This window comes from Parasteatoda tepidariorum, chromosome 3 (assembly GCF_982258835.1).
Source record: "Parasteatoda tepidariorum strain Cologne lab strain chromosome 3, Ptep-v5.0, whole genome shotgun sequence".
NCBI lineage: Eukaryota > Metazoa > Arthropoda > Arachnida > Araneae > Theridiidae > Parasteatoda > Parasteatoda tepidariorum.
Window position 1 is genome coordinate 107,987,453 of NC_141757.1, and position 26,399 is coordinate 108,013,851.

The 26,399-nt window shown below is 27.6% G+C and overlaps 1 protein-coding gene across 8 annotated transcripts in view; it reads left to right on the forward strand.

Moving 5' to 3' along the window:
• Positions 1 to 26,399, forward strand: part of Stacl (SH3 and cysteine-rich domain-containing protein) — a 309,612-nt gene that overhangs the window by 109,598 nt on the left and 173,615 nt on the right. For 5 of the 8 annotated variants that reach the window (XM_071184157.2, XM_087159890.1, XM_087159887.1 and 2 more), the window contains exon 1: positions 15,537 to 17,084. The exons of 1 other annotated variant lie outside the window; for it this stretch is intronic. In XM_071184157.2, coding sequence (XP_071040258.2) covers positions 16,901 to 17,084 — 184 coding nt within the window. In that variant the 5' untranslated portion in view covers positions 15,537 to 16,900. Of the gene's footprint in view, positions 1 to 15,535; positions 17,085 to 26,399 lie in introns of those variants that run through there. 2 more of the 8 variants (XM_043045475.3, XM_071184159.2) reach the window with 2 other exon arrangements.

Here is a 26,399-nt window from a genome sequence, read left to right on the forward strand (position 1 = left end):
AATCCCTTTTGGCGCCTTTCGAAGGTTGTCGCGTGTTGTTTTGTTTCCATTCGAATTCTTTTATTCATTCATTACCCTACTTTCATTGATTGCGTTGAATCCTAGTATAGGCCAGAAGTTTGATGGTGTTCTGTAGGGAACGAACTCAGTATTTTTTATTTCTTTCCTGGAAGACGCTGAGTTCTCCAAAGGTGTTCTGTGGGCAAGGAAAAAATTTCGGACACACCCTGAATAACTTTTGATCTAATGATCGGATCTTTACGTTCTAGGACTCATTCTTTATGGTTTGAGGGGGTGACCTCAGATATGCGAAATAAATTATACAGACGATATTTTAGGTTTAGAAATCGGACATAAAAACGCACTTTCGCTGAATGAACATATTTTTTATCGATGGATTCGAATATCTGACTCCTAAAATATACGGGGTAGTCGCACTCTGACAAATAGGGTCCCAATAGTTTGGTCAAGTGAGCGGTATAAAAAGTTTGGCCCCCTTACTGTTAATTTTACTTTTTGCGTATTTCGCCCTAATTCGAGAACTTTTTAAGAGAATTAAAAAAAAATTTGCACTCACTTATAAATTTCATTTATACAAAGATATGCAAAAAGTAAATTTTAGTATGCGTTTATTATTTATTTAAAAATAGTCGAAAAAAATATGAATTGTAAGGTACACAATTTTAAACATACAATTGTTTTTTACATTTTAAAGTACGTAATTTTACACGGCAAAATACAAACGTTGAGTGAAATCAATGGAATAGTTCCTGAATAATAGAATTTTAAGCAAATCTTACATTTAAAATTCGTTTTTTCGGGATAAGAAAACAAAACTCACGTATTACAAATCTATATTCACGAAGCATATGTTACTTGATTTAAGTGCAGATTCACAAAACCAGATTCATTTGGTGCAAGTCCAAATTCACTAACTGTTTGTAAGAGAAACAAAATTAAAATAAGATAAGTTAATAAAGTGTTTTTACTCAATTTAACATACAAGAAGGGTCTGATCGAAGGAATTATGCACAAAGAATGCGGTAAAAAATGATGTATTCAGAAATTTTGTTGTGTTACTCAAAAATACAATAAGAAAGTGGACTTAAATAGGCCCCTTAAATATGTAGATCAAGATAAAACTGATTAATTTCAATGGCAGAAGTCATATAAGTTATTCACTAAAATATCTTCTAGATAATTTAAATTCTTAGATATGGGTTGCGAGAAACCCTTTTAACCTTTGAAAGATTTATAGCGAAGTATTCTATTGTATAAATATCCATAGTGCTGATAAATGTATATCTGGTGAAAGCAATTCATTACCCGATCGTGCAACTGGATTTAAATTTAAGCAAACCTGATTGATTCGACCTTTATTTCCCATCTTGTTACCTCTTTCATTTCATTCAATTATTGTCATTTTGGAAAAAAGACATTCAGAGTCATTTCCGAAATGGTTGTCTTAAAGCAGCTGAAGAATCTCCAGTTCCTTAATAAAAAGTTATTTTCATTCATGGGCACTTCTAGTATAATTCTTTCTTCTCATGCAAGCTGCTAATGACACTGGAAAAAATCATTGTTTTTAGATTCCAAAATTCATTAAAAGAAATTAAACTGTGCGAAAATAATTTCTACGTCCCTCAAACTTCGCATCATTTGTTAATTTCTAAATTTAATAAATTTCTGTCTCTTGTCTAGGAACAAAGTAATTATAATTGTCGGTTTCAAAAGTGTATGTAATATATATGCATATATTTATATATACACTCATGGACAAAAAAATTAGCGCATCAAGAAGGAGTAGTCAAAATGATACGAAATTTTACATACGTAATGACTACTTTGATATAAGCAAATGATTAGAAAATCAAAGAAAAACGATAATCTTCGATTTTCTAATCATTTACTTATATCAAAGTAGTCATTACGTATGTAAAATTTCGTTTCATTTTGACGACTCCTTCTTGATGCGCTAATTTTTTTTGTCCATGAGTGCGTATATAATATTATTTGTATCACCAGATGTTTCATCTGAGAGTATGTGAAGCAAGAGGAATTTGTTTAATGTTTGAAAACTTGACCGACAGATAGCCTCGACTTATGCCAGAAGAACGAGATAAAAAGTGGTGGGCCATTTCGTAGAGTTATCACAATCCTCTTAAAACAGCTTCATTAGATTTTTCCATGACTATGGAGGCAGAATAAAAGTAAAGGTATGGAAACCATTTTAATTAATTTCACGAAGATTCACTGAAAGATGGTTAACGGATGTAAAAACGTGTAAGTCAAAATGAACCGCATATTTCAGTTGATATGATTTGAAATCTAGGAATAGAAAATATCGTTTAATTGTATTCCCAACTAGCTGCGTCACCTATTGATGAACTATTTTTAAAACAAAATGCGAAACTGTAAAAACTAGCTTTCTAAGAAGAATGCAGCAAATCACATATTTGAATCTTATGAAGAGATACAAATATTATTTTTGGAAAATTAGTTCTGACATTTAGTATTTTAGATAATACGTTTAAGTTGAATTCCAAGCGTAACAGAGGGGAAATCATACAAGTATTTTATTCTAAAATAAAATTTAATATTTTTTAAAACAAAAATTCTACTACAATATGCTACTTTAGGGTGCAATGTTTAATTAATAGCATGAATAATAAAGGGAAATATCACTGTTAAAAAAGACTCTTCGGTTATTTAAAGTTGGAGTTGGAAGCACTGCTATAATTGAAACTTGTGCTACATCTCATCTTTGCAGTTATATTTGAACTTTGTTACTTGGTTATTTCTTTTGTTTTGGTAGTAAGGTTACAGAGTATGCATAAAACAGTACAACGTTTTCTTGGAGATACAGGTAATGCACGGTTTGCTTTTTTAATAGCTTTCCCCAATGCCTAAGGAATATTATAAAGAGAATATCCTTCCTGAATTTCCACTGCTTGTATCAGTGCCTTTTTATTTTTTCTTTGTCTTCTTTTTTTCAACTTATCTACTTCTCTGTTAAGTTTTTTTTTGTTCCTATACTGGTATACTTGTTTACATTCCTAGAGTTCCTTTTTAATAGTCAACCTATCAATTTTGTGTAATTGAGGGGACATTTAGTTTTGTCCTCCCTGTTTCATCCCCTCTGTTATATGAGAAACTTTAAAATTTTAAATTTTTTTTCTTCAAAAATATAATATAGCATCATTGTACCAATTGACTTTATTATAGTAACCAAATATTAAATAAAAAAGTTTTTTGTGTTATGAATGAAATAAACTTCAATCAATAATAATAACAGAGGGGGCAGTATATATTTCAGATAATTTTGTTTGTTATGATAAATTTTACTATAATCATGCATTACTCCAAAAAATGACCTTTGAATTCATAAATTACAACGAATGAGCTTTAAAATGATACCAAAGGCAGGGATATTGTTCAAACTTTAAAAATTCACTACTGGTTTCAGTTGGCATGGAATTAAACTTAAACAATTTGCTATATTAGCAAACATAGTGCAAAAAAGTCTGTAATATTTTATATCTGTGCATGTCTATGACTACTTTGAGCTATTATAGCAAAGAAGCATACTTTTGTTTTTGTACAGAGCAATACTGCTCATTCAAGACGATAGGGCTTAAAATATAAATAAGAGTAATGTTTTATAAATTGTGTATAAGTGCAACAGTGTTTTACATCCTTTGAAAATAATTATTTTGTTTTATCATTAACCTGATTTTGATGTTCGGTCAACAAAGAGCGATTCCAACCAGAAAAAAAACTGCGCATAAACTGAAATGTTAGGTTTTTACAACTTTAGACAGCTTAATTTTAAAAATTCTCAAAAAAAAATGATGCTAGTTGACCTCTTAAGTTTTTTCTTGCACTTATTGTTCTATTCGAACTTGTATCTACTTTATAGTTTTCCCAAATTTAAAATTCATAAGTTGATTTCATAATTAGAGTCTCTTATAAAACTGCTTTCTCCCCATATAGATAAGCAATATAAATATTCGGAAAAGATGTGCTCCAAACAACTTTAAATTGTAATATATTCCCCTAAATAACCTGTGTACTCAGGCATTCGAATAAATATTCTAACAACAACACTTTCGCACTCCAGCATACAGAGCCCATTTGTAAACAAGATCCCTCATAATTTCGCACTTAAATAAATAACACTCACTGCACTAACATTTCAATTCTTTTTAGATAAAATTCATTTTCAAGCAGGAACGTAAACAAACCACTTCTACAATATATCCTAAAAGTAGAAATATTCTTGTATTTTTACAAATAATTTTTAAACAAATAATGAATTAATAATAATATATGTTATATTAGAAATACTAAACTTTTAGAAAACGTTTATTTAGAAAGGATTTATCCAACTGTAAAAAGAAAATCTGGTTTAGTTTTATGAGCCTAATAAATATTATTAATTCATTGTTATTAAAATTATAACACAATATTAAAACTGAATATTTCAATAAAAATGATTTTGTTCTCCTCATATTTTTCTATGTTTAAAAAAATTCTTACTGCAACAGTCTCCGCTGTTACGGAAAATTTTCGTTGAGTTTATTTCTTATTATTATAACTCAAAAATATCAGATGAAAGAATATGAAATTTTGCATATTTCCGAGAGAAATGCTTGAATTGATTATTAGTGTTCATTAGTATTTGAGCCATTTTATGTCTAACTTGAAGATTAGGTTTATTACTGACTATTTTAGTAAAGTTAAAACTATTAGCAGTAGATGTATAAATATAGTTTTTTTTACCAATGTACTGTTAGCTTGAAGGTGAACAATACGTCTTGCATTGTTTAAATTTCTTACTAGATTTGAAGCAATAAAAACTTGATTTGTTGTATTTTCCCTTTTTCGGAAATCTCTGCTTGCAAATCATTCTGAAAAGATCTGGTCGAGGGCGATTTCACCAAAAGTGGTCCTGAAAGATTAAACATTAAAAATTAAAAATTTTGGATTCTAAAAAAATGACACTTTCTAATAAATATGTCATTTGAAATTATATAAAAAATATATTTATTTAAATTCTGACAACACGTGTAACACACTTAAAATTACTACAGTTTCTATAAAAAAAAATTTGTTATATTCCCCTGAAAATAGTAACGAGCATTAAAAAAGTTTTTATAACTATTACCTATAAATTTATCCTTTAATCCTTGTTATAATATTTTTAATTTATCCTATATTTTTTGACTGACTCAAAAGCAATTATATTACTCAGTAACGCATGCAGCACAATTTTACGACTACCAATGTTCAACTCCGCAGCCTTGTGATTTTGAGCCCAAACCAGAAGACAAGGGAACTTCTCGATCAATCATTGGGACAAATTGCCTTCATGAAGGACTTTTAGGTGGAATTAACCCGCATTTGCTTTGCATGGAAAGGGGAACCACAAAAATCTTCCATGATTAGCTCAGCGGCAAGGGGATCTACCTCTGAGGATATTTTACGTCAGCACTGTGGTCGGTGCTGGTGTAAACAGAGCGAATTGTCCTTGCATCTAATTAATCAAAATCATCATTGTTAGAAAAAATATGCATCTTTTAAATTTTTCCACAAATATTGTATTTTTAGTGTACTAGCATTTGCATTTATATCCATAATGTACGTGAGGTAAACCGCGTCACGTTCATCAATGATTTCTGAAATATGTTTCAATGGAGTTGAGCTCCTTCGACCATTATTTTGAATTTCAGTTATAGCTTCTCCACTGAGGAGGTTATTCAGACTGTTTATGTGCCACATCTTGCAACTTGATCTGGAGATATTTGAGTAACACGCATAATTTTAAACTTAATTTTACCCTATGGATGAAAGAACGCAATTTCCATGATAAATGATTTGATCCAAAAAGGAATCCCAAGGCAGCAGTACATTTTCTGAAAGCAAAGCACAAAATTTCGGATATAAAATTGAATGTCTAGATGTAAATGACTAAAAACCACTTAAAGCTTCTCTTAGAAACATTAGATATTATTTACTTTTATTGTCAGTATTTAACCATCACGTCTTTCAATTCGGGCATTCTGTAAACAATTTTATTTCTGAAGTAGAAATCATTTATTAGTAATTTATGTTCTCCTGAAATACTTGGTGAGGAACGTTTTATATCATTTATCTGCTTAGAAAGTTAAAGTCCAACTCGCTATGTTAAATCGGATTTTATCGAAATTTTTTTTTCTTCGTGAATTAAATTTTTTTTCATGAATTGTAAACTGCTTTTCTTAATGACAGAGGTCTTAAATGGGGTGTTTTTTCTTCCGGGTTTGAATCCCAGCGATGGCTGGCCGATATGAATCCCCAATCCGGCTCGCACCGATAACAGTGCCGACGTAAAGTGTCCTCAATGGTTAAAGGGTGATGGATTAGAGTCTCTTTGCCATAAGGCTAACCGTGGGAAGTTTTGTGGCTTTTTTCCCCATGTAAAGCAAATGTAAATTATTTTTTTTTTTTTTTTTTTTTTTTTTATAGAAAAAAGTCCTTTACGAAACTAATCCCCCCCCCCAATACTTGATCCAGAAGTTACCTCGTCTTCTGTATTACGTTCAAACGGTTGCTACGGAGTTGAATATTGGTAGTCGTAAACTCAAAATGGGGTTTACGCCTAATAGGTTTCCGAGTGTTATTTATTTAAGTGCGAAATTATGCAGGATCTTGTTTACAAATAGGCTCAGTATAATGGCGTGCGAAAGTGCTGTTAGAATATTTGTTCGAATGCATGAGTACACAGTTATTGCGGAATATATTACAATTTAAAGTTGGTTGGAGCACATGTTTTCTAAATATTTCAGTTAATTTCGACTAAAATAATCATGATTATTTTGTTCGACGACAAGTATTTTTTTTTTATGTATTGTTAATCTATATCAGGAGAAGGCAGTTTTATTAGAGACTGTAATTATGAAATCATCTAATGAATTTTAAATTTGGGAAAACTATAAAGTAGATGAGATAGAAAAAATGAATTCAACTAGCAAAATTTTTTCGAGAACTTTTAAAATTAAGCTGTCTAAAATTGTATAAATCTAACATTTAAGTTTATGCGCAGTTTTTTTTCTGGTTGGAATAGCTCTTTGTTGGTCGAACATCAAAATCAGGTTAATGATAAAACAAAATAATTATTTTCAAAGCATGTAAAACACTGCGGCACTTAAACTAATTTGTGAAACAGTACTTTTCGCTATACATATTTTTAAACCTTATCGTCCTGATTAATCTTAGAATGCTCTGTATAATAGCAAAAGTAAGGTTCTTTGCTATAGTTGTAACGCACAACCGCAAAATATTCAATATTGCAGACTTCTTTGTACTATGCTTTCAAATATAGCAAGTTGTTTAAACACATTATATAAAAATACTAAATATCAGAACTACTTTTCCAATATTATTATTTGTATCGTTTCAGGAGATTCAAATATATAATTTGCTGCATTCTTCTTAGGAAACCAGTTGTCCCAGTTAGAATTTTTTTTTTATAAATTAGTAACAGACTATGTAAATAGGTGACGCTGCTAGTTGTGAACACAATATAACATTCTCTGCTCTTAGAATTCTAATCATACCAACTTAAATATGGAGTTAATTTTGACCTCCAAGTTTTTCTATCTATTTGCCATCTGTATAAAAATCTTCGTGAAATTAATTAAAATGGTTCCCATATATTTTCTATTATTCTACGTCAATAGTCACTGAAAAATCTGTTTTAGTGACTGGGTGAAATGGGGTATAATTTTTTATTATCTCGTATATTTAAAACAGACAATTATAATAAACCTGTTTATAGATAGGAGAAAAAAATTAAAATTTAAATATAGCAAATAACGAGTGATATGCAAATTCATTTTCGCACAATTTAATTTCTTTTTTTTATGAATTTCGGAAGCTAAAAACAATGATTTTTTTTCCAGTGTCATTAGCTGCTTGCATGATAAGAAATAAGAATTATACTAGAAGTGATCATTAGTGAAAATAACTTTGTAATAAGGAACTGAAGATTCATTAGCTGCTTTAAGACAACCCTTTCGGAAATGACTCTGAATGTCTTTTTTCCGAAATGACAATAATTGAATGAAATGAAAGAGGTAACAAGATGGGAAATAAAGGTCAAATCGATCAAGTTTGCTTAAAGTTAAATCCAGTTGCACAATCGGGAAATGAATTGCAAGAATGAATCATCACTATGGATATTTATACAATAGAATACTTTGCTATAAATGTTTCAAAGGTTGAAAGGGTTTCTAGCAACCCATATCTAAGAATCTAAATTTTCTAGAAGACATTTTAATGAATAACTTATACGACTTTTACCATTATAATATAATCAGTTTTATCTTGATCTACATTAAGGGGCCTAATTAAGTTCACTTTCTCACTGCATTTTTGACTAACACAAGAAAATTTCAGAATGTATCATTTTTTACCGCATTTTTTGTGCATAAATCTTTCGTTAAATTGATTAAAAATACTATATTAACTTATCTTATTTAAATTTCGTTTCTCTTACAAATAGTTTGTGAATTTGAACTTGCACCAAATGAATCTGGATTTGTAATAAATTGGTTTTGCTTCTTGAATCTGGATTTACAGCAAGTGAATCTGGACTTACAGCAAGTGAACCTGGTTTTGTGAATCTAGATTTGCAACAACAAGTATATCTGGAAATTGAGAATATAGCTTTTGCAGCAAGAGTATCTAGACTATTTCTGCCACAAAATCCTCACAGAATTGTCCTGAAGATTTTATTCTAATATCCAAATAACAGCTGTATGGCTCTCAAACTTTAAGCATTCCTTAGAATCTCAGAGTCAGACTACAACAATAAAAAAATCAGAATATAGTGAGTATTCAGCTCAATCGGAAAAAGCAACAACCATGCTGTGATTTTAAGTTTAAACGTTGAGAATATTCTGAATCATTTTTAAACACAGACATTTAAATTTGAAACATAGAATTTAGGGTAAAGCAAAATAAAGTTTGAACGAAGTCCACCTGTCTTATAAATGAATAGGTTTCATTACTAACCGAAATGAAACTCGAACACTACTACTTTTGGAAAAATGTTCAACCTATTTCGTTACGAATCGTAGCTTGTGATTGTGTGTGAGAGAAATGAGCACGCTTCAAAACAGGTTTGTTTAGATTTTGGATAAATTTGCGGCAAGTATTTACGTTTTGGCTATAAAGTGGTTCAACATAGAGCCCCTGAATTAGACAGGCCGACTCATCATCTATTTTTGCTCCAAAGAGCTAACATAAGCACAATACTAACATAACGTTAACTCGTGAACTTTTTTGCTCCAATATTGCTTGATAGGTCAGCTCTGATAGTATAGGAACCTTAGTTCAACAGTTAACCCAGATACGTCACAAAATGATCACGCGTTGCTCGTTGTTGTTCAAACACGGAATATGACTACCGCATTTTAAAAAATTATCATTCAGTGCATGTATGAAATGATATTTAAGGCATACCATGCAGATGAAATCTAAATGACGTTTCCCCACGTCGAGTTTAAACTTTACGGCAACAATAATGACATTTCATAAATGAAATGTATTAAAAATGTTAAACTAATGGGTTAGAAGAGGGACTTTTCACTGGAAGACCACTATTAAACTGACCCGTTGAGCTATTTTTTTCCTTGACCAACTAACAGAAAAACAAATGGAAGTTAACGAGACAATGGAAAAAATCCCAGAATAAGAATGATTTCAAATAATAATTAGTAGAGCAGTATTTGTGGCTAATACCCATAAAAAATAATGACGAATTAGTAGTCTACTTAATGTATAATAAAAGGATTTTTTTACACACCTTTCGCTACTCAATTTTCTCTTTCGATCAATCGAAAATTGCTAATTTTCTACAACATATTTCAAATCTATTGTACATCACGAATAAGCATAAAAAATTTAGGTTGCGAAAAATTGAAATTGAAGAATAAGCATGCAACGTGAAAAATTTTGAAAATTAATCTTGGTTAATTTATAATTTGTTTTTTATAATAAAAAGATAAAACCTGTTTACTAATAAAAATATTGCGTAAAATAAGCGTTACTTCATGCAATTTTATGGGCTGTTCAAGATTACATTCAGTGAGATATTACTCAGTTTCTATGGTGTATAAAATAGCAAAGAAAAAAAAACAAGAATATTCGTTTTTTTTTTAAAATTCTTTTTACTTTAGACAGGGAGATATATCTGAGTTCTTACATACATTCTTAAGTATCAACTCTAATTTGAAACATTTTTATTCTTTCGAATAGAAACAGAGTATTTAGCAACAGATTCATTTTAAAAGAATAATATCAGACTTGAAGCCATGGGCACGGCACAGTGCCCCTCGTTTCATGCCGTGACATACCATGGTGCCGTGGCACACAGTTTGGGAAACACTGCAATACAAAAAAAAAATATTAATAATCGAAAACTCATTCATTGACAAATATATTATGTTAGTTATTCTTATTGATAGTTATTCTTTTGCTACTACATGAACAGGTTGACACCAGAAATACAGAGATAGGAATTAGGAAAATAACAGTCGTAGATTCAAGGATTTACTCGGGAATGAATGAAATACTTCTAATCATTTTGAAATTGAAATTTGTCAAAAAAAATATGCATACCAATTTCTATTTCATTAGATATTAGCCATTTAGAGATATAATAATATATATTTCTTGTTAAAAAGTATATAAACATTAAAGATTTTGCAGTCTAATATTTATATTTACTTTATCAAAAAATAATTCAAATTTAAAAAGTAAACTGAAGTTATAAAAATACTTTTAAAATTTAAATATCCTTATAATATTTGTTTTTCATAATTTTCAGTGAATATTTTAAAATGTCATTTCCTGTATGAATTCAATTCCATTTGTTTTTTACAAAGTTTTATGATTGAAAATATTTATAAAATTGTATTTCGTAAAAAATTCAGAATTATATGTGATTATTTTGTTGTTTTTTTATCAAATTCTGTAGAGTCAATATTTTATTTTCCGAGACAACATATTCGAAACAGGATATCAAAAATTTAATTTTCCTTACGGTTCGTATTTTTCCATAAAGCAAACATTGAATATTTTTTTAGATCGAAATTTCTCTAAGGATATACTTCGTAAAATTTAAAGTAAAAGTATTAAAAAAATAGTCTCCAATTTATTTTTTGTCTAAATGTTTATAAATTATGAAAATATTTTATATTATTAGTTACTTAAAGTTAAATTTGTCACAAAGAAAATGTTGTTACATGTTTTTAATATTGCTTATAAAAAGAAACAACATTTATAAACATAATAATATTAATATTTGTTTACCTAATAATCTAAGCGGTATTCAAATTTGAAATAGTTTATGCAGATATATTTTAATTACTTTCGATTTAAACGTTACTTTTAACGTTTTGTTTAAATTTTTATTTAAAATGATATGCAATTTTAAACATTGATGCAAACTATGATGCAATTTTAACTATTTATTTTATTATTTCATTTCTACATAAGCTAGCATTATTATTAAGTTTAATATTAAATTTACTTTAGTTGTAAAGTAAACAGTAATTAATGTATTTCTCACGATAGTGTATTTCTCTAATGTATTCTCATGATAACAGTATTTAATGCATTTCTCACACGAATATAGTTATTTATAATACATCTGAATGTTGTTCAAGATAATGGAATGTTAAATTAAAATTACTTATTAATGAAATGGTCTTAACTTTATTTGCTTATAAATGCATAACGATATGAATTAAACAATCCTTTGAAACTGAAGTGGAGAGATGCATTTTATTACGTAAAGATGTATTAACTTCTAAAAGTATTAAGATTCAGCATGTTTGGAGCACTCGGAAATGAGTGCCTATTTCCAAGACCAAATAAACGGGAATGAGGAAAACCCAATAGGATTTGAAAAAGAAAACACAAAGTTACTAACAAAAAATGAAAAATTAAACAAAGGTGAAAAACAGAACTTGAAGAAGCATGATAACAGAGGGGTAAATGTATTCTGCTCTGATTTTTCTCTCTCGACTAACGTGGTTCTTCTAGCATTTTTTTCACCTTTATTGTGCTCCTACTTCCGAAACCTGGAAATTTGTCGACTTATTTTAATTTTAAAGATATTTGAATATTTACATTATCAATTGTTACAATATGTCAGATTATTTAATACTGAAAAAATTATTTATGACATGACCGCATTACCTGACATAATTTCCAATCACAGAATGAAATCGTAAAACTTATTCTTTAATTTCATGTGCGCATATGTATGCAGAATCTTCATATTTAACGTGACTCGCAATGGATATTAGGTGATATCGCAATCGATTCAAATGAAGTCCATAATGATACTTGTTATAATATATCCTCTTTCTAGTTGAGATAATTGTGAAACGTAAGGACCAGTTCAAGTGTTCGGTTTAATTCCATTTGCAGTTGACTTGGAGCAATAACTGTCGGCCAATCTAGTAATTCAAAATTCATGACTCAAACTTATTTGAAATGTGATTGAGTATTAAAGCATGAATAGATATTTGGATTTAATGGTTACAGTTCTTAGACAGAAATACTAGTATATTACTACGATTTGGGTTAAAATGGCAGTAAAAGTTTTAAAAAAGATTGCTGTCTATTTATGTTAAAGAATAAAGGCTTTCGTATCTTTTATAAAATTTTCACATTTTAAGAACCCAACAACAGGTTTTTATATATTTTATTTTCGTCAAATAAATAAATAAATGAAATTCTTTAAATGACATATTTTTGCAATCGTTTTACTTCAATGGTACAAACGTTTTAGTAGACTAAAATAAAACATATCAAGGCAGATGGTAACTAATTTTTGTACGGCAATATATTGAAGTTTGTGCTAGGGTAGCATAGCTTAAAAACAATAGTTCTAAGATAACCAACTTTGCAGTAAATTTAAAAAAATACATAATCTTTTTCCAATTTTTAATTACCAAAATTTTTATAGAAAAAATTTAAGCAGATCAATGCATTTTGTAGCTAACTATTTTGCAACAATATTTAATACTGTTGTAGAATATTGAGAATAATAACAATATTGATTGATTGATTATTTTTAAAATCACATTGGACTTTTTATTTTTGATGATAATTTAGGTGTGATTTACACAACTTTAAAAGCATATTGCTGGTGTATTGTAAGAAATAGGGAGACATTTTGAGGATTCCAAACAAAAATAATTGGTTTTACTTATCAAATCTGTTAAGAAATTCATGCCATTTAGAGATATAATTTCTGAATAGACTATGAAAAGTTTTTAGTGATAAATTGCGTCAGAATAAAGTTGAAAGCGTATAATTCTTAGCACAGTTGCTCTATGTAATTTAAATTAAAATATCTGCAGTACTGTATTAATATGTGAATCAGCATCAAATACTTCCATTTTAGAAGTTGAATTTTTTTTTCGCAAATATTCTAGAGGCAATTTTAATTGATGTTAATTTTTAATACAACTGAAAAGCTCACTTTTTCAAATTTACAAAAATCAAATCTATTTCAAGTAAAAACTTCCATAATTTATTTTCTCATTAGAATTTTCTTCCATAAGCATTTTAAACTTTTTGGAAAATTCTTGAATAAAAATTTTATATTTTGACTTTTTATTTAGTTTTTTATATAAAAAAATACATCAAAATATGGAAATTGCCTTGCAATTTTGGAAAGAGAAATTAAAGTATATTTAAAAATATTATTTTTCCCAAATTTAAAGCAATTAAGTCAGATAATGTTGGAGATACATTGCTAAAATCTATTTAATGAGAGCATTAAATAGTTTTCAAACTCTTAATGCAGAATTTATTAATGAGAGACATAAAATTTTTCTGCATTTTCTGGTCGTGAAAAATTAGAACTTTTATCTCGCTTTCAAATTAGGATAAGACAGAGAGAACAATTTTTCCCTATTTGAAAAGAATTTTTTAATAATAATAATAAAAATAATCAAGTTTTGAAGATATTTGTCTCAGATATCTTTCAAGCAAAAACATAAGTTTTAATTCAAAATATCTCGATTATCAAAATGTAATTGACGGAAACCTTAATATAATTACCCTTATCTCTCACTGTGCTTTTTCTCGCTTTGCTTTTAATCTATATTTTTCCATTTTTCTATGGCAATTTTAGTTTTTCTTTATTTTAAATTACTTTTGCTTCTTCTCATTAACGTCTGGCAAGGCTTGAAAATGGGCGCCTGTATTTGATGAAATTGAAAATTTTTAACTATTTATTATTTGCTATTTAAATATTTTTGGAGCGAATAAAGTTTTCAATCCGATAATATCATGTTATTGCTAACAAATGATTTTGCAAGGAGCAAATTGAATAAAAAACTGAACAACTTCGAAACTTTTGATTGAATTGTTACATATTGAGATACAATATTAATGGTTTAAGAGACTTCCCTGAAATGTGCTAATTAATTTGAAAATGAAATTTCAAATTTATTCTAATTAATTTGTGCAAATTATATTTCAAATTTTCTTTCACTATAAGAAAATTTGTTTTTTTTTGTAAATGTATTTCAGTACACTAATAAATATATTCAATTCAGTGAGAAATATATTTCCATTTTTTTCGTTGAGTACGTATTAATGTTACTCTTCGAACTCAAACTTTGTTTTAAATGTTTAGGTATTAAATGTTTTGAAGATTTGATAATAGATGCTTATCAACCTTATTTAATAGCGACAGCCATTTAATAAATGAACGATAACACGAAAAAAATTATAAAAAATTAGAAGACTATCGATTTATAAAATTAGCAGATCATATAGAATTAATATGTTTTACTAATTCAAGTCATATTAAATACTTAATGATATATAAACTATACGTTTCTAAAAGTTTTTAAAAAATTCTTTTGTATAATATTTTGGGTTTAAAATAAAAAATAAAAAAAAAATTGCATTGCAAAAGTACTAGCTCCAAAGAAAAAGATAAAACCATCTATAATGTATTTATCAGCATGTAAAAATTATTATAAAATTATATATATATATATATATATATATATATATATATATATATATATATATATATATATATATATATATATATATATATATATATATATATATATATATGCATATAATTATACTGATGAGCATTTTATTTGAACAAAACTATAATAAAAAATTTAAAAAATTTGCTCTCTATTACGTCCTACTTGTCTTTTAAATAATAATTTCGTTAATCCAACGTCCAAAAAAATTAACATAAAATGATAATTAAATTTGAAATCACATGGAATGATATTTACTGGATAGTTATATCGTAGAATTATTCAAATTAGTTGAGCCATTTTCGACTCGTTATATGAATCAATATTTTTTTTGTAAGCACACTTCTCCTGTTTTATTTGAAATAAAAACCCATTAACGACCAGTTTCCGGTCTATTCTCCAGAATTGGTCATTTCGTCTACCGCTGTAAGGCGGCGCTGCTCACGACCCCTTGGAAACCCATGCCAATTTTCTGTTCTGCGTGGAGCAGACGATATCTTGGCGCTGAATAGAACGCGTGAAGCGCATCACAGTTTCTAAAAAAGCATTAAGTAATAAGAGAATAAAAAAAAGAAGAAAAAGAAAACTTCACTATCTATCTAGCTTGTGTTTTGATTTTTCTTCGAGTCCCCGTCATCTATTTTGTTTCCTCTCCTAATCTTGAGTGTTCCTGAAATAGAATTCTATAGTTTTCCCGACTTCGCGTGAATCTTCCGAACAATCAGTGTGCATACATTTTTAAATGTGAACACGCGCGTTTTTTGCAGCCAGGATTGGAATAAAAAGAAATCGTTTGGATATTAAAACCACGCATTATTTGGATACTATTTTAATTTGTTATTTGTTTTCTTTTTTTTCAAGTGGCAGCAGTGTTAAAGTTTCAAATTGTTAACCAAAATTGACTTGTTAAGTATTCAGTTTTTATTTACGAAATGAACGAGAAGATTGTAATGAGAAAGTGTTAAAGAAAAAAAAAGTATGAAATATAAGTGGAAAGATGAAATTACAAATATGTCGAATTGAGTTTCATCGATTAATCGAGACTTTTCGTCATTCCAATTTATAAGTCATAACCTGAAGGAATGTTTCAACCACTTTATTATACGATAGCTCAAATTTATTCTGTTAGCTTTGGAAATAACAAAAATTTCATGATGAGTAATCTAAAAAATTTTAAGAAAGAAATGACCAAGAAATAATAATTGACGTTTCTTTTACTTTGAATAAGCAACTTTTAATAAATCAACAATTATGCAGTGAATATTCAGTATATAAAATAAATATTTAAATCCTAGTGCAATGACTATATAATGAAAGATATGGAAAAAATCATAAAGCGCTGGGAATTTATATTTTTTTATCAGTATAGTGATAAATTGAACAATATCTTTGATTTTTGTGATGTTATAACAAAATCGCAAAACTTCCTGCTGTTTTGATGATTGCCATCCGATCTAATAAATTACTTGCAATTTTGTACAGTTTCAAATTATAATTTCTGAAGATATGGTAGTCATTATTTTGTATACATTCCTGTATAAATTAGTTTCATTTTAGAACTTTTTGGTGCTGATTTAGCGAGTGATATATAGTTTTGTTTGAGCAAAACAATAAAATATCAGAGCAACTTTATACGATAAATTTCTAAGTGTCAAGAATTATTGAATTGGATATATCATACGTGTGCAGTTTATGTCTGGAATATACAAAAGTTTTTGTCACTAGCATAATTTTTGAACTTCAATCTTATTTTTTTTTTTGAAAGAAAAAACTTGTTTTCAGCATTTTTATTTGCAAATAGTGGAAAATTAAGAAGAAAAAAGATGGATTCTAAGAACCATCGCCATAAAGCTCAGGCTTCCGGTGGAATGAGGACTTCATTATCTAATATTGATTATATTCACAGTAGCCCGAGCTCAGATCTCAGTTTACGACAAATAACTTCTCCAAATCTCACAGCTCATTTGGAAGATCATAATGCTATTAACTTTAAACTCATTAAAACAGGTAAGGTATAACCTGTCCATTTATTTCATTTTTTTTTTTTGCTTCGATATTTCATAGTTGATAACTCAATTTTATAACTAAGATTAATTACTGCTGCATAGATAGTAGAAAATTTGAAATAAGAATATTATGATCACGATGTGTCCGAAAAATAAGTAGGGGAGAGTGGGGTCAATTGTAACATTTTTTACTTAACTATTTTTAACTAACAAAAAATCCAATATATTATCAGTATTAATTGACAGACGAGTAAAGTAGACTATTCTCTACTAGAAAAAAAAATAAATACCTTATTTTAAATGTTATTATATTAGTAATTAACAATTTTCGACAGTCGTGCACTTGTTACAATTGTCCCCACTTACGGGGTCAATTGTAACAGTTCATAAATTCAACTAAAACATAGTTAATTATACATATTATCATAGTTGTGACATATTTTTTTATTGATCGAAATAGTAGTGATATTTTAGGAGTAAAAATAATAATGAGCAGAGACCTAAAGGGTTAAACTTTTAACTTTAAGGGGTTAAGAATTTTAATTTATGCTGTGAAAGGTGACAAATAAAATAATGCACATGCAACATAATATAAATGATATAGGAAACTATTGGTGGTTCTTAAAGAGTTAAGTAATTGTTTGTAAGCATAAGATTATTTATTTTCAGCTGTTACAATCGTCCCTTTACTTATTGTTACAATTGTCCCCAAGACGCCATTTCAGCTTCATTTGTTAAAAACAATGCTAGTTAATTAACTAAACTAATCTTTTTCTTCTGAAATGTTAATTAAGGTGTCCACTTACATATTCGGTTAATAATTTTTATTTATTTAAACAAAATTACTTTGTTACAATGTAATATTCTAATAAAAAAAAAATTACTTGCGTAGCGTGAAAATATCTTTTGTGATGTAACTCTTTCAAAAGTACCTAGAAATGGTTGCCAGCTGGGGTGTACATGTAGATTTATTAAATACACCTTGTGCGCCACCTAAGAACCAAATCTAAAACCCGACACTCGAAATTTTTGCTCTGTTACAATCGTACCCTGTTACAATTGACCCCACTCTCCCCTATAGTGTTTGATACAATGCGATTAAAAATGATCTTAAAGCACACAACAGCATTCCAAAATGATAAGCTAGTTGTTGATTTGGATAGCATAGTATTTAGATAGTTTTGCTAATTATGCATGTAACAGCGATAGCACATGAAGTTTATTTCCTTCGTAATTGTTTTACTTGTTATTCCCTTGTTACTTCCTTACTTATAGAAACAATTATTTTACTACTAGAACTCTTTACTTTCAGTATAAATGTTATAACAAAAGTTTGAATTAAAACAGAAATATTTAATATAAGCCCGTTGTAAAGTGATTAAAAATGATCTTAGTGTATAATAACATCAAATGATGAAATAGGATTGTTGTTGATTGACAATGGTATTGGGATAATTGGATAATTATGGTTATAAAATAGTTATGGCTGTTAGATAACTATTGTTGTGTTACACAGTTTATGCAAATTGTAACAACAGCAGCACACGAAGTTTAATTTATAAGCAACTGTTTCACCTAAATCCGTTATTCCCTCCTATTTGTTGATAATTTAATTTTATAAATAGTTGCTTTTTTCTACATTGAGGTATAAAAGTTAGAAAAATAATTGAATAAAACATACTTCTGATAGGAACGATATAAGTGATTTTACAATGTGTGCTGTCATGCTTTGTTATACGTGTATTAATTATATTATTACCCAACCTAAGCACTTACTTTTTGATAAATATTTTTAGTAACTGTTTAAAAATAATTAAAATGCAAAAAGTATGCTAGGATGCTCAAGTCCATTTACAAATATTTAATCCATTTTCATAAGTTTTATGTACAATTGCCCTCGAACAACATGTTTTAATAATATAACCAATACAATGTAAGTGTTAAATCCGAATTCAACAACTGACACCGCAATATTATGAAAACTGAACTTCTTATTTTATGAACAAAATAATTGAATCACACTTAATTTTATCAAAACTGTTCTGTCGATATAAATTCATTAGGTTTAAATCCCATTAAAAAAACAGTTAATGCTTTATTACAACAAAATTGCAAAATCAATGTTGGAGGAGGTTGATGAACGTAAGTTACAGGCTAAATGTAATTTTAAGAAAAGTAAGCACTATAATAAGTTTTTGTATAATTTAATTGAGCAGTTTTAGGTTTTGTAAGAACTGCTGCATTAAATCAAAATCAAATAAAAAATGATCGTGAAACTATTATCAGGCAAAACACCTAATTAAATGTCAACTGTTCTGAACTATTTTTATTTTATCCATGAAAGAGACAAGGTACACCTTCTTCTTTCTAGACTAAGGGGGTGAAAAAATAATTTTTCCTTTAGCTGGGGTAAAATAAGGTGAATATTTTTTCATTTAAAGCTATTATCCTTTACTGTAATTAAATGTACGTAATATATGTTATCCAAAATATGTTTGCATGATAAATAATGTTTTCCAAAAGAAATAAGCTAAGATTAAAATTATTTCTATAGAATAGAATGCTAACCTAAAAATAACTGAACATAATTTAATAAATTCAAAAACAAAAGTTTAAATTTAAAAAATAAGAATAACGATTCCGAAAATCTTCCTTTCATGCATGCAAAAGAAACTTTAAACCCTAACTTTGAGATATTTTCATTTCGATAAAATATAACATGTAAAACATCGTTTTTGAATTTATTTTACTTAATTTACTCACAAACTTTTTTTAAATTAGTAAAATGATGCTGCATAACAGGTTTGATTCTGAGCTATCAAAATAATCATTTTCTCAATTTCGTACATCAATTTTTATAATTAATATATCATATTAATTGCCAAAAAATAAATAAAATTTCTAAACTATATATTTGATGGCTAATAAAATGTAAGCAATTCACATAAAAAAAATAAAAATGATCGATTTGTTTAAAAATCTCCACTCAATTGATATTTGATAACACGCAGAGCTTTTAAAATTATGTATTGAAACTCTGCAGTTTTCATTTTTCGTTTATAAAAGAACTGAAAAGATTCATTAATCTCAATTTATTTTTGTCTAAAAATTTATATTTTGCTATGTTAGGACTAGAATAAAATAGTTGTAAGCAAATATAACGGTAAGTTATAAATTTATATTTATTTAAAATTTTATAAGTGGATGTATTGCAATATTATCTAATAATCTTGATTTAAAATTGATATATTAAAAACTATAGTAAAATATTATATTCGCATTGAATAACAGTTTGTACATTTTGTATCTCTCTTTTCGTCGAAAAAATTTTTATTTTTCGATTTCAGTAACATAGTTGATTAGTTCTAAACAGACATAAAATGTAAATTTATATGCATAAAATGTAAATTTATATTTATAATGCATAAAATGAAAATTTATATTTATAATGTAATAATGCATAAAATGTAAATTTATATTTATTTAAAATAAAAAAAAATAATCACATTTTACCACTAACCACTATCAATATCAGCTTTAAATTTCGCTTCAATATTGATGTACTAAAACTCAAAAGTAACATTATTTTTTTCGAATCGACATTTTTTAATCTCGATTTAGTTATCGCAGAAACATCTGATGTTTTGCTATGCTAAATTGAAATAGAATAGTTATAAGATAATTTAAGCGCAAGTTATAAATTTATATTTATTTGAAATTTCACTATTGGATGTATTTCAATATTATCTAGTAATCTTGCTTTAAAATTGACGCATTGAAAACCGCATGTAAAATAATTAATTCATATTGAAGAACGACGAGCGATTAGCGAGCGTAAGCGAGCAGGGGGCACAGCCCACTAGTAAGTTTATATTTATCTAAAATTATCCATTTGAATATGCAATATCACTTATTAATTTTTCATCATAATTAACATTTTAAGATTCAAAAATAAATTTATTTATTCGTATGGGAGATCCGTATTAAATTTTTTAAATTTCATTTATTTTCGTTGTAAAAAATTTATATTCTATGAAGCTTACAAAGTAATATTATTGTAAACAATCATAATGCAACTAGATATAAATTTATATTTATTTTAAATCATGTTATTGGATGCATTGAATTATCCCTTATTTATATCGCTTTAAAATTAATGCATTAAGACAGAAGTAAAAGTTTTTTTTTCTTATGAAGAGCAGTATGTATTCATTTTTCTTTTAGGTAGAAAATTCTAGATAAAAAAAAGATCTGCTTTAAGTTTTTTTAGCATACTAAATTAAATACTAGAAATAAAAATATTTGCATCCTTATCCAAATATGTAAAATTTGATGTATTGTAATTTCTCTGAGTTATTTCAAATTTGACTTGATGTACTGAAACTCATAGATTATTTTTCTTCATGTTGAATGACCGTACTTTTTTGGCTATTAAGAATAATAGTTGGAAGTAAAATAATTAAATAATAGGTATGCAAAGCAAATATACAGATAGGTAATTTTCTTTGGTCTTCTTTGTCTTTATAGGTGACAGTTTTTCTACAATTCAAGCAAAAATGCACCGAAATTTAATTACGTAGACTTACTTATACATTATTAATTTTCTTTCGATTCTTTTTACTTTACTTTATATATGTAATATTGTCTAAATTCAAGTGAAAAACAAAAGAAAAATTTAAATTATGAAATATACTTAACATATTTCATATGATACTTTTTCATTATCAAGACAAATTATTTTCAACAACTCAAGTAAGAAAGCGAAATAATAATTATGTATAATTGCTAACTACATAGAATTTATCATATCAATTTATCATTTTAACTACATACGTTTTTCATTTTGTATACGAAATATTTTCTCAAATTGGAGCAAAAAAGAGGTTAAGGTTGCATACATTTCATACATAATTTTTAAATGTGCATTTAACTAAGCACTCCTCTTAAACGGATCAGTTTGCTTTAAACATGGTCTATCTTTAATTTCAATTAAAGATTATTACCAAAATCAATTAAGCATCAATAGCGTCATTGATAATATTACTATTTTTCACGGTTCGTCTAAAAGAATAAGTAACTTTTTTCCTTTAATACATTAATTATTTTATTTAATTTAGTGTTGATTTTTAATTATTTATTTTTAGAGATTCACGTTTTAAAGGCATAACTAAAAACAAAATAAATACGTGGCTTAAAATAAATTCAGGAGTGCTAATTTGGTGACCTAATCCGTCAATGCTATCATGATCATGCTAATCATTGAGTTTATCTTACTTAACGAATGAAAAACAAATGTTAGAAAACGTGCAAAAATTGCTTTTCATCTTAATGAAAGCTATAAGCTAACAAATATCACTCATGCAATCTTTAAAATATTTGAATAAAAAAAATCTCAATCAACGAGTTTTCAGTAACGTCTCTCTCGAATGATCTAACTGAAATTTTAGAGCGATTTTTTGAATCGGGGGCTGAAATTCCGCTTTGTCCTTACTATCTAACTTTCAAGAAGCTTGCTCAAATAGTTCTGAAGAGGGACACACCTATAAGCACATAAACAAACCTTTCATTTTATTATTATAGAAACAGAAATAATTGTTTAATTCTTAATTGGAAAAATCAGGCTTTGCGAAGAAGGTTTGGCATGTTTAAATTTAACTAATAAATTAATTAATTAAATTAATTAATTTTGGCACGTTTAAATTAATCTAAAAAAAATTTTCATCACAGCAAATAGTACTGATATCAGGATAAGTAATCTTGGTAAATAAATTATGATTTGAAAAACTTTCCTTTTGAAAGTGCAGAAATGTCAAATGTTATCTCAGATTTCAAGAAAAATGGAGAGGATGTGAAGATTAAGAAATCTTCAAAATGAATTCAGTTTATTTTATTCTAATAAAATGCTTTGTATGTTATTATGTCGATTCATTTAACGCAAAGTAAGAACTATTTTGAGCAACAAAAAAAAGGAGGACGAGTGGCAAAAATTTCATGAAATAAATAAAATAGCAAGTCATCATGATGATCTTGATCATGATGATCCGTAAAAAAAAAAACGGTTAAGTCAGACAAATCCTTTGTTCTCCCCAACAAAACTCCGTAACTAAAACAAAGAAGTTCTTTCTAATTTGTGGATGGATGCGACGAAAAGAATGTTCGAAAGTAGATCTTTAATTGCTTAAATCTTCTTTTATTCAGGTAATTAACCTTACGGAGCATGTTTCGATGATTTACAAATAATTAATTCCTTAAGTAAAATAAATAACATCATAGAAGCAGTAAAAATGTTTTTAAATACTTTTAGAGTTAGTCGTAGTTATAAAGTATTTCGTAGATATAATGCAAGTATAGAATATAATAAAATAATTATATATAAATAAAATATTCACTATAGGTATATAGGATGCTTCAAAAAGGTTAAGTAGGTTTACAAAAAGAGAAAATTATATAAAAATAGGCACATGGTTTTTCAAAAGATATGCTGGAACGCTAGGGGAAGGGATGTAAACTATACTTAATATACAAAGGCATTGAACAAAAACCATTCTTCGTACTAAATATTAGCTTGTTTTGTACATTGACTTGTTTTTGATCCTTTATCTTATTAAGAAGACGCTACACTGTTAGAAATTTCTCGGAAAAATGGCTAAACAATTTATTTAAGTAATATTTTACCATACTCAAACAATAAAGTCAAATAACCAAAATAAGGTGAGATTCAAACTCTTAAGTGTGAGAAAAACCGTTTATTAACTGCTTTTCCCTAATACGGTTAAACAACTAGAATTTTATCGCACCAACTATTTCTACCTAATGAAGCCAATTAGTTCCTTGCAGATAGGTACATATTATGGTCGAGATGGCTAATCTGTCTGTCTCATGACCGACAAAACGGGATTCGAGTCACAGCGTCGCCCCCACAATATTTCCTCCATTCCCTTCACATGAAGAGTTACCAGTGTGCGGCACTTCCCATTTGAAACCCTGCGCTATTAGAATTCGATAATCTCTCTGAAGCATAGATGGAAGCACCATAGAGCTGCTAAACTATCTCCAATGTCCTGTTAAATTTCTTTTTTTTATGGTTTTGAAACCATGCTAGTTGGAAATGATTAAAAAACGGTATAGTTTAGTATCTAGGCTTTTTAAGCATACTAGTTGTAAACGGTTTCAAAACCGTAAAGGTAAAAAATTTTATTTACCGTAAATTTTACAGATAATTGGATGGACAGACAGCTACCAGTTGCTTCACTATAATTTAAGATTGTAAATTCTAACATCGTATAAACCAAGAAAAACCCTTTATGGCAATTTTTGTTTCGCCTCCTTTCGTAAGGGACCATTTGTAAGTAAAACTGGGATAGCCTGGTTGGTAGGATGTTGGACTCGTGTAAGTGAGAACGGGAGTTCGAGCCCCTGGGCCAAAGAAACCCCTTGTTTTAAATATGCTGATGCACTGTAAATCTTTCGGAGTCATAAAGTCCCCCAAGTTCCCATAAAAAATCAATACCTCTGGGGGCACTGAATTGGAGATTGATCATTCTCTGGTTTAGGTCAAAATTACGATCTGTGGATGAATGAATGTAAAACAACCCTGTAAAAAGGGCTGTGACATGTGTGTGGCTGAAATCGTATTCTTGTCAATACATGGAGCCACTGAAAAACAAGAAACGCACCTTAGGCCTTAAATTTGCTTGGTTTCACCAAGCATGGCAAGTAGCCAATAGAAACAACAACATCAAAATTTAAAGTAATAGAAAATAGTGAGTTTTGGTGAACCAAGCATAAAATATAAAGCTTCTACTTGTCAAACTTAAACCAAATGCAAACAAAATAAGGTAAGATTACTTTTTTGAACTTCATTTTAAGTTTCATGGTTTAATCCTCACATTTTTATCTCAACTCACATTTTTCTCTGTTTATAATGCAGGTGAAACAAAATTTGTCATGAAAGGTTTTTCCCCCCTCGCCTTATGTTTTGTTTGTTGACTTTATCAAAAACACTGTGCTTATTTTGTATTTTGCATAAAAGATTTCTACTTTTATTTTTTTTCTCACTTTTTTTTGTTTTCTTCACCTAAAAACTTGGCCTATTTAGTTCATTCCCTAGAAGATTTTTACTTTTAATTTTTTTAGTTTTTTTTAATTTGTTATTTTTACCTATAAACTTGATTTATTTTAATTATTTTTATAAGTAATTTATATATAATTTATATAAAAATAATTTGCATATTTATTTACATATATATATATATATATATATATATATATATATATATATATATATATATATATATATATATATATATATATATATATATATATATATATATATATATATATATATATATATATATATATATATATATATATATATATATATATATATATATATATATATATATATATATATATATATATATATATATATATATATATATATTTATTTATACATATATTTATATATATATATTTATACATAAATAATTTATGAAGAAAAATAATTTATATATTTTCCCTTTTCAGCTCGTTTTTTTAGGGCCCTCATCTAAAAATTATGCCCATTTTGTATACATCTTAGAACAACACTTTTAATCTTTTAACTGATTCAGTTCTTTTTGTTATCTTCGTGTTACATTTAGACTAATTTTATGAAGTTTTTAAAAAAATTTACTAACAAAAAACGGTTTTTTCTCAGTACTAGAACTTAAATTAATAAATAATTGAAGGAAAAACTCGAAATGTCAAAAATCTGGAAAATTTTATCTGCTTCAAATATGATAGATTACACCTAACAAAATAAAAACAATGCTTTAATTGAAAAGATAACTTCTTTAATGGCAACAGCTTAAAACACACAAGATTTTTCTAAACTCGATATGATCAAACTGAGCTAAGTAAAATATTTTAAAAGTTGTGGATAATTTTCAAATTTAGAATTTCTCCTAAAAATGTCTTTTTAAAAAATATTATCTTAGGTTTTTCTGAAAAGCTGGGATTATTCATTTGTTTTGTAAATAATAATATAAAAAACCTACCGAAATTCGCCAGTAGTTTTACTAAAAAATTACTTTCCTACTATATTATTTCAAGAAAACTAATAACTTTAAAACATTCATTGACTTTAACTGTACCGTTAAATAATTCGAAATGTTTTTATGCAAAAAAAACAAGTATTAAAGAAAGGATGAGCATAATTGTCTGCAATGTTTTTAATCTAAAATACCATTTTAAAAAGAAACAAAACATATAATGTAATCAACAAATAATTAGAATTTTTTTAAAATCGTTTATTCGTTATTCTATTTCCTTAGTA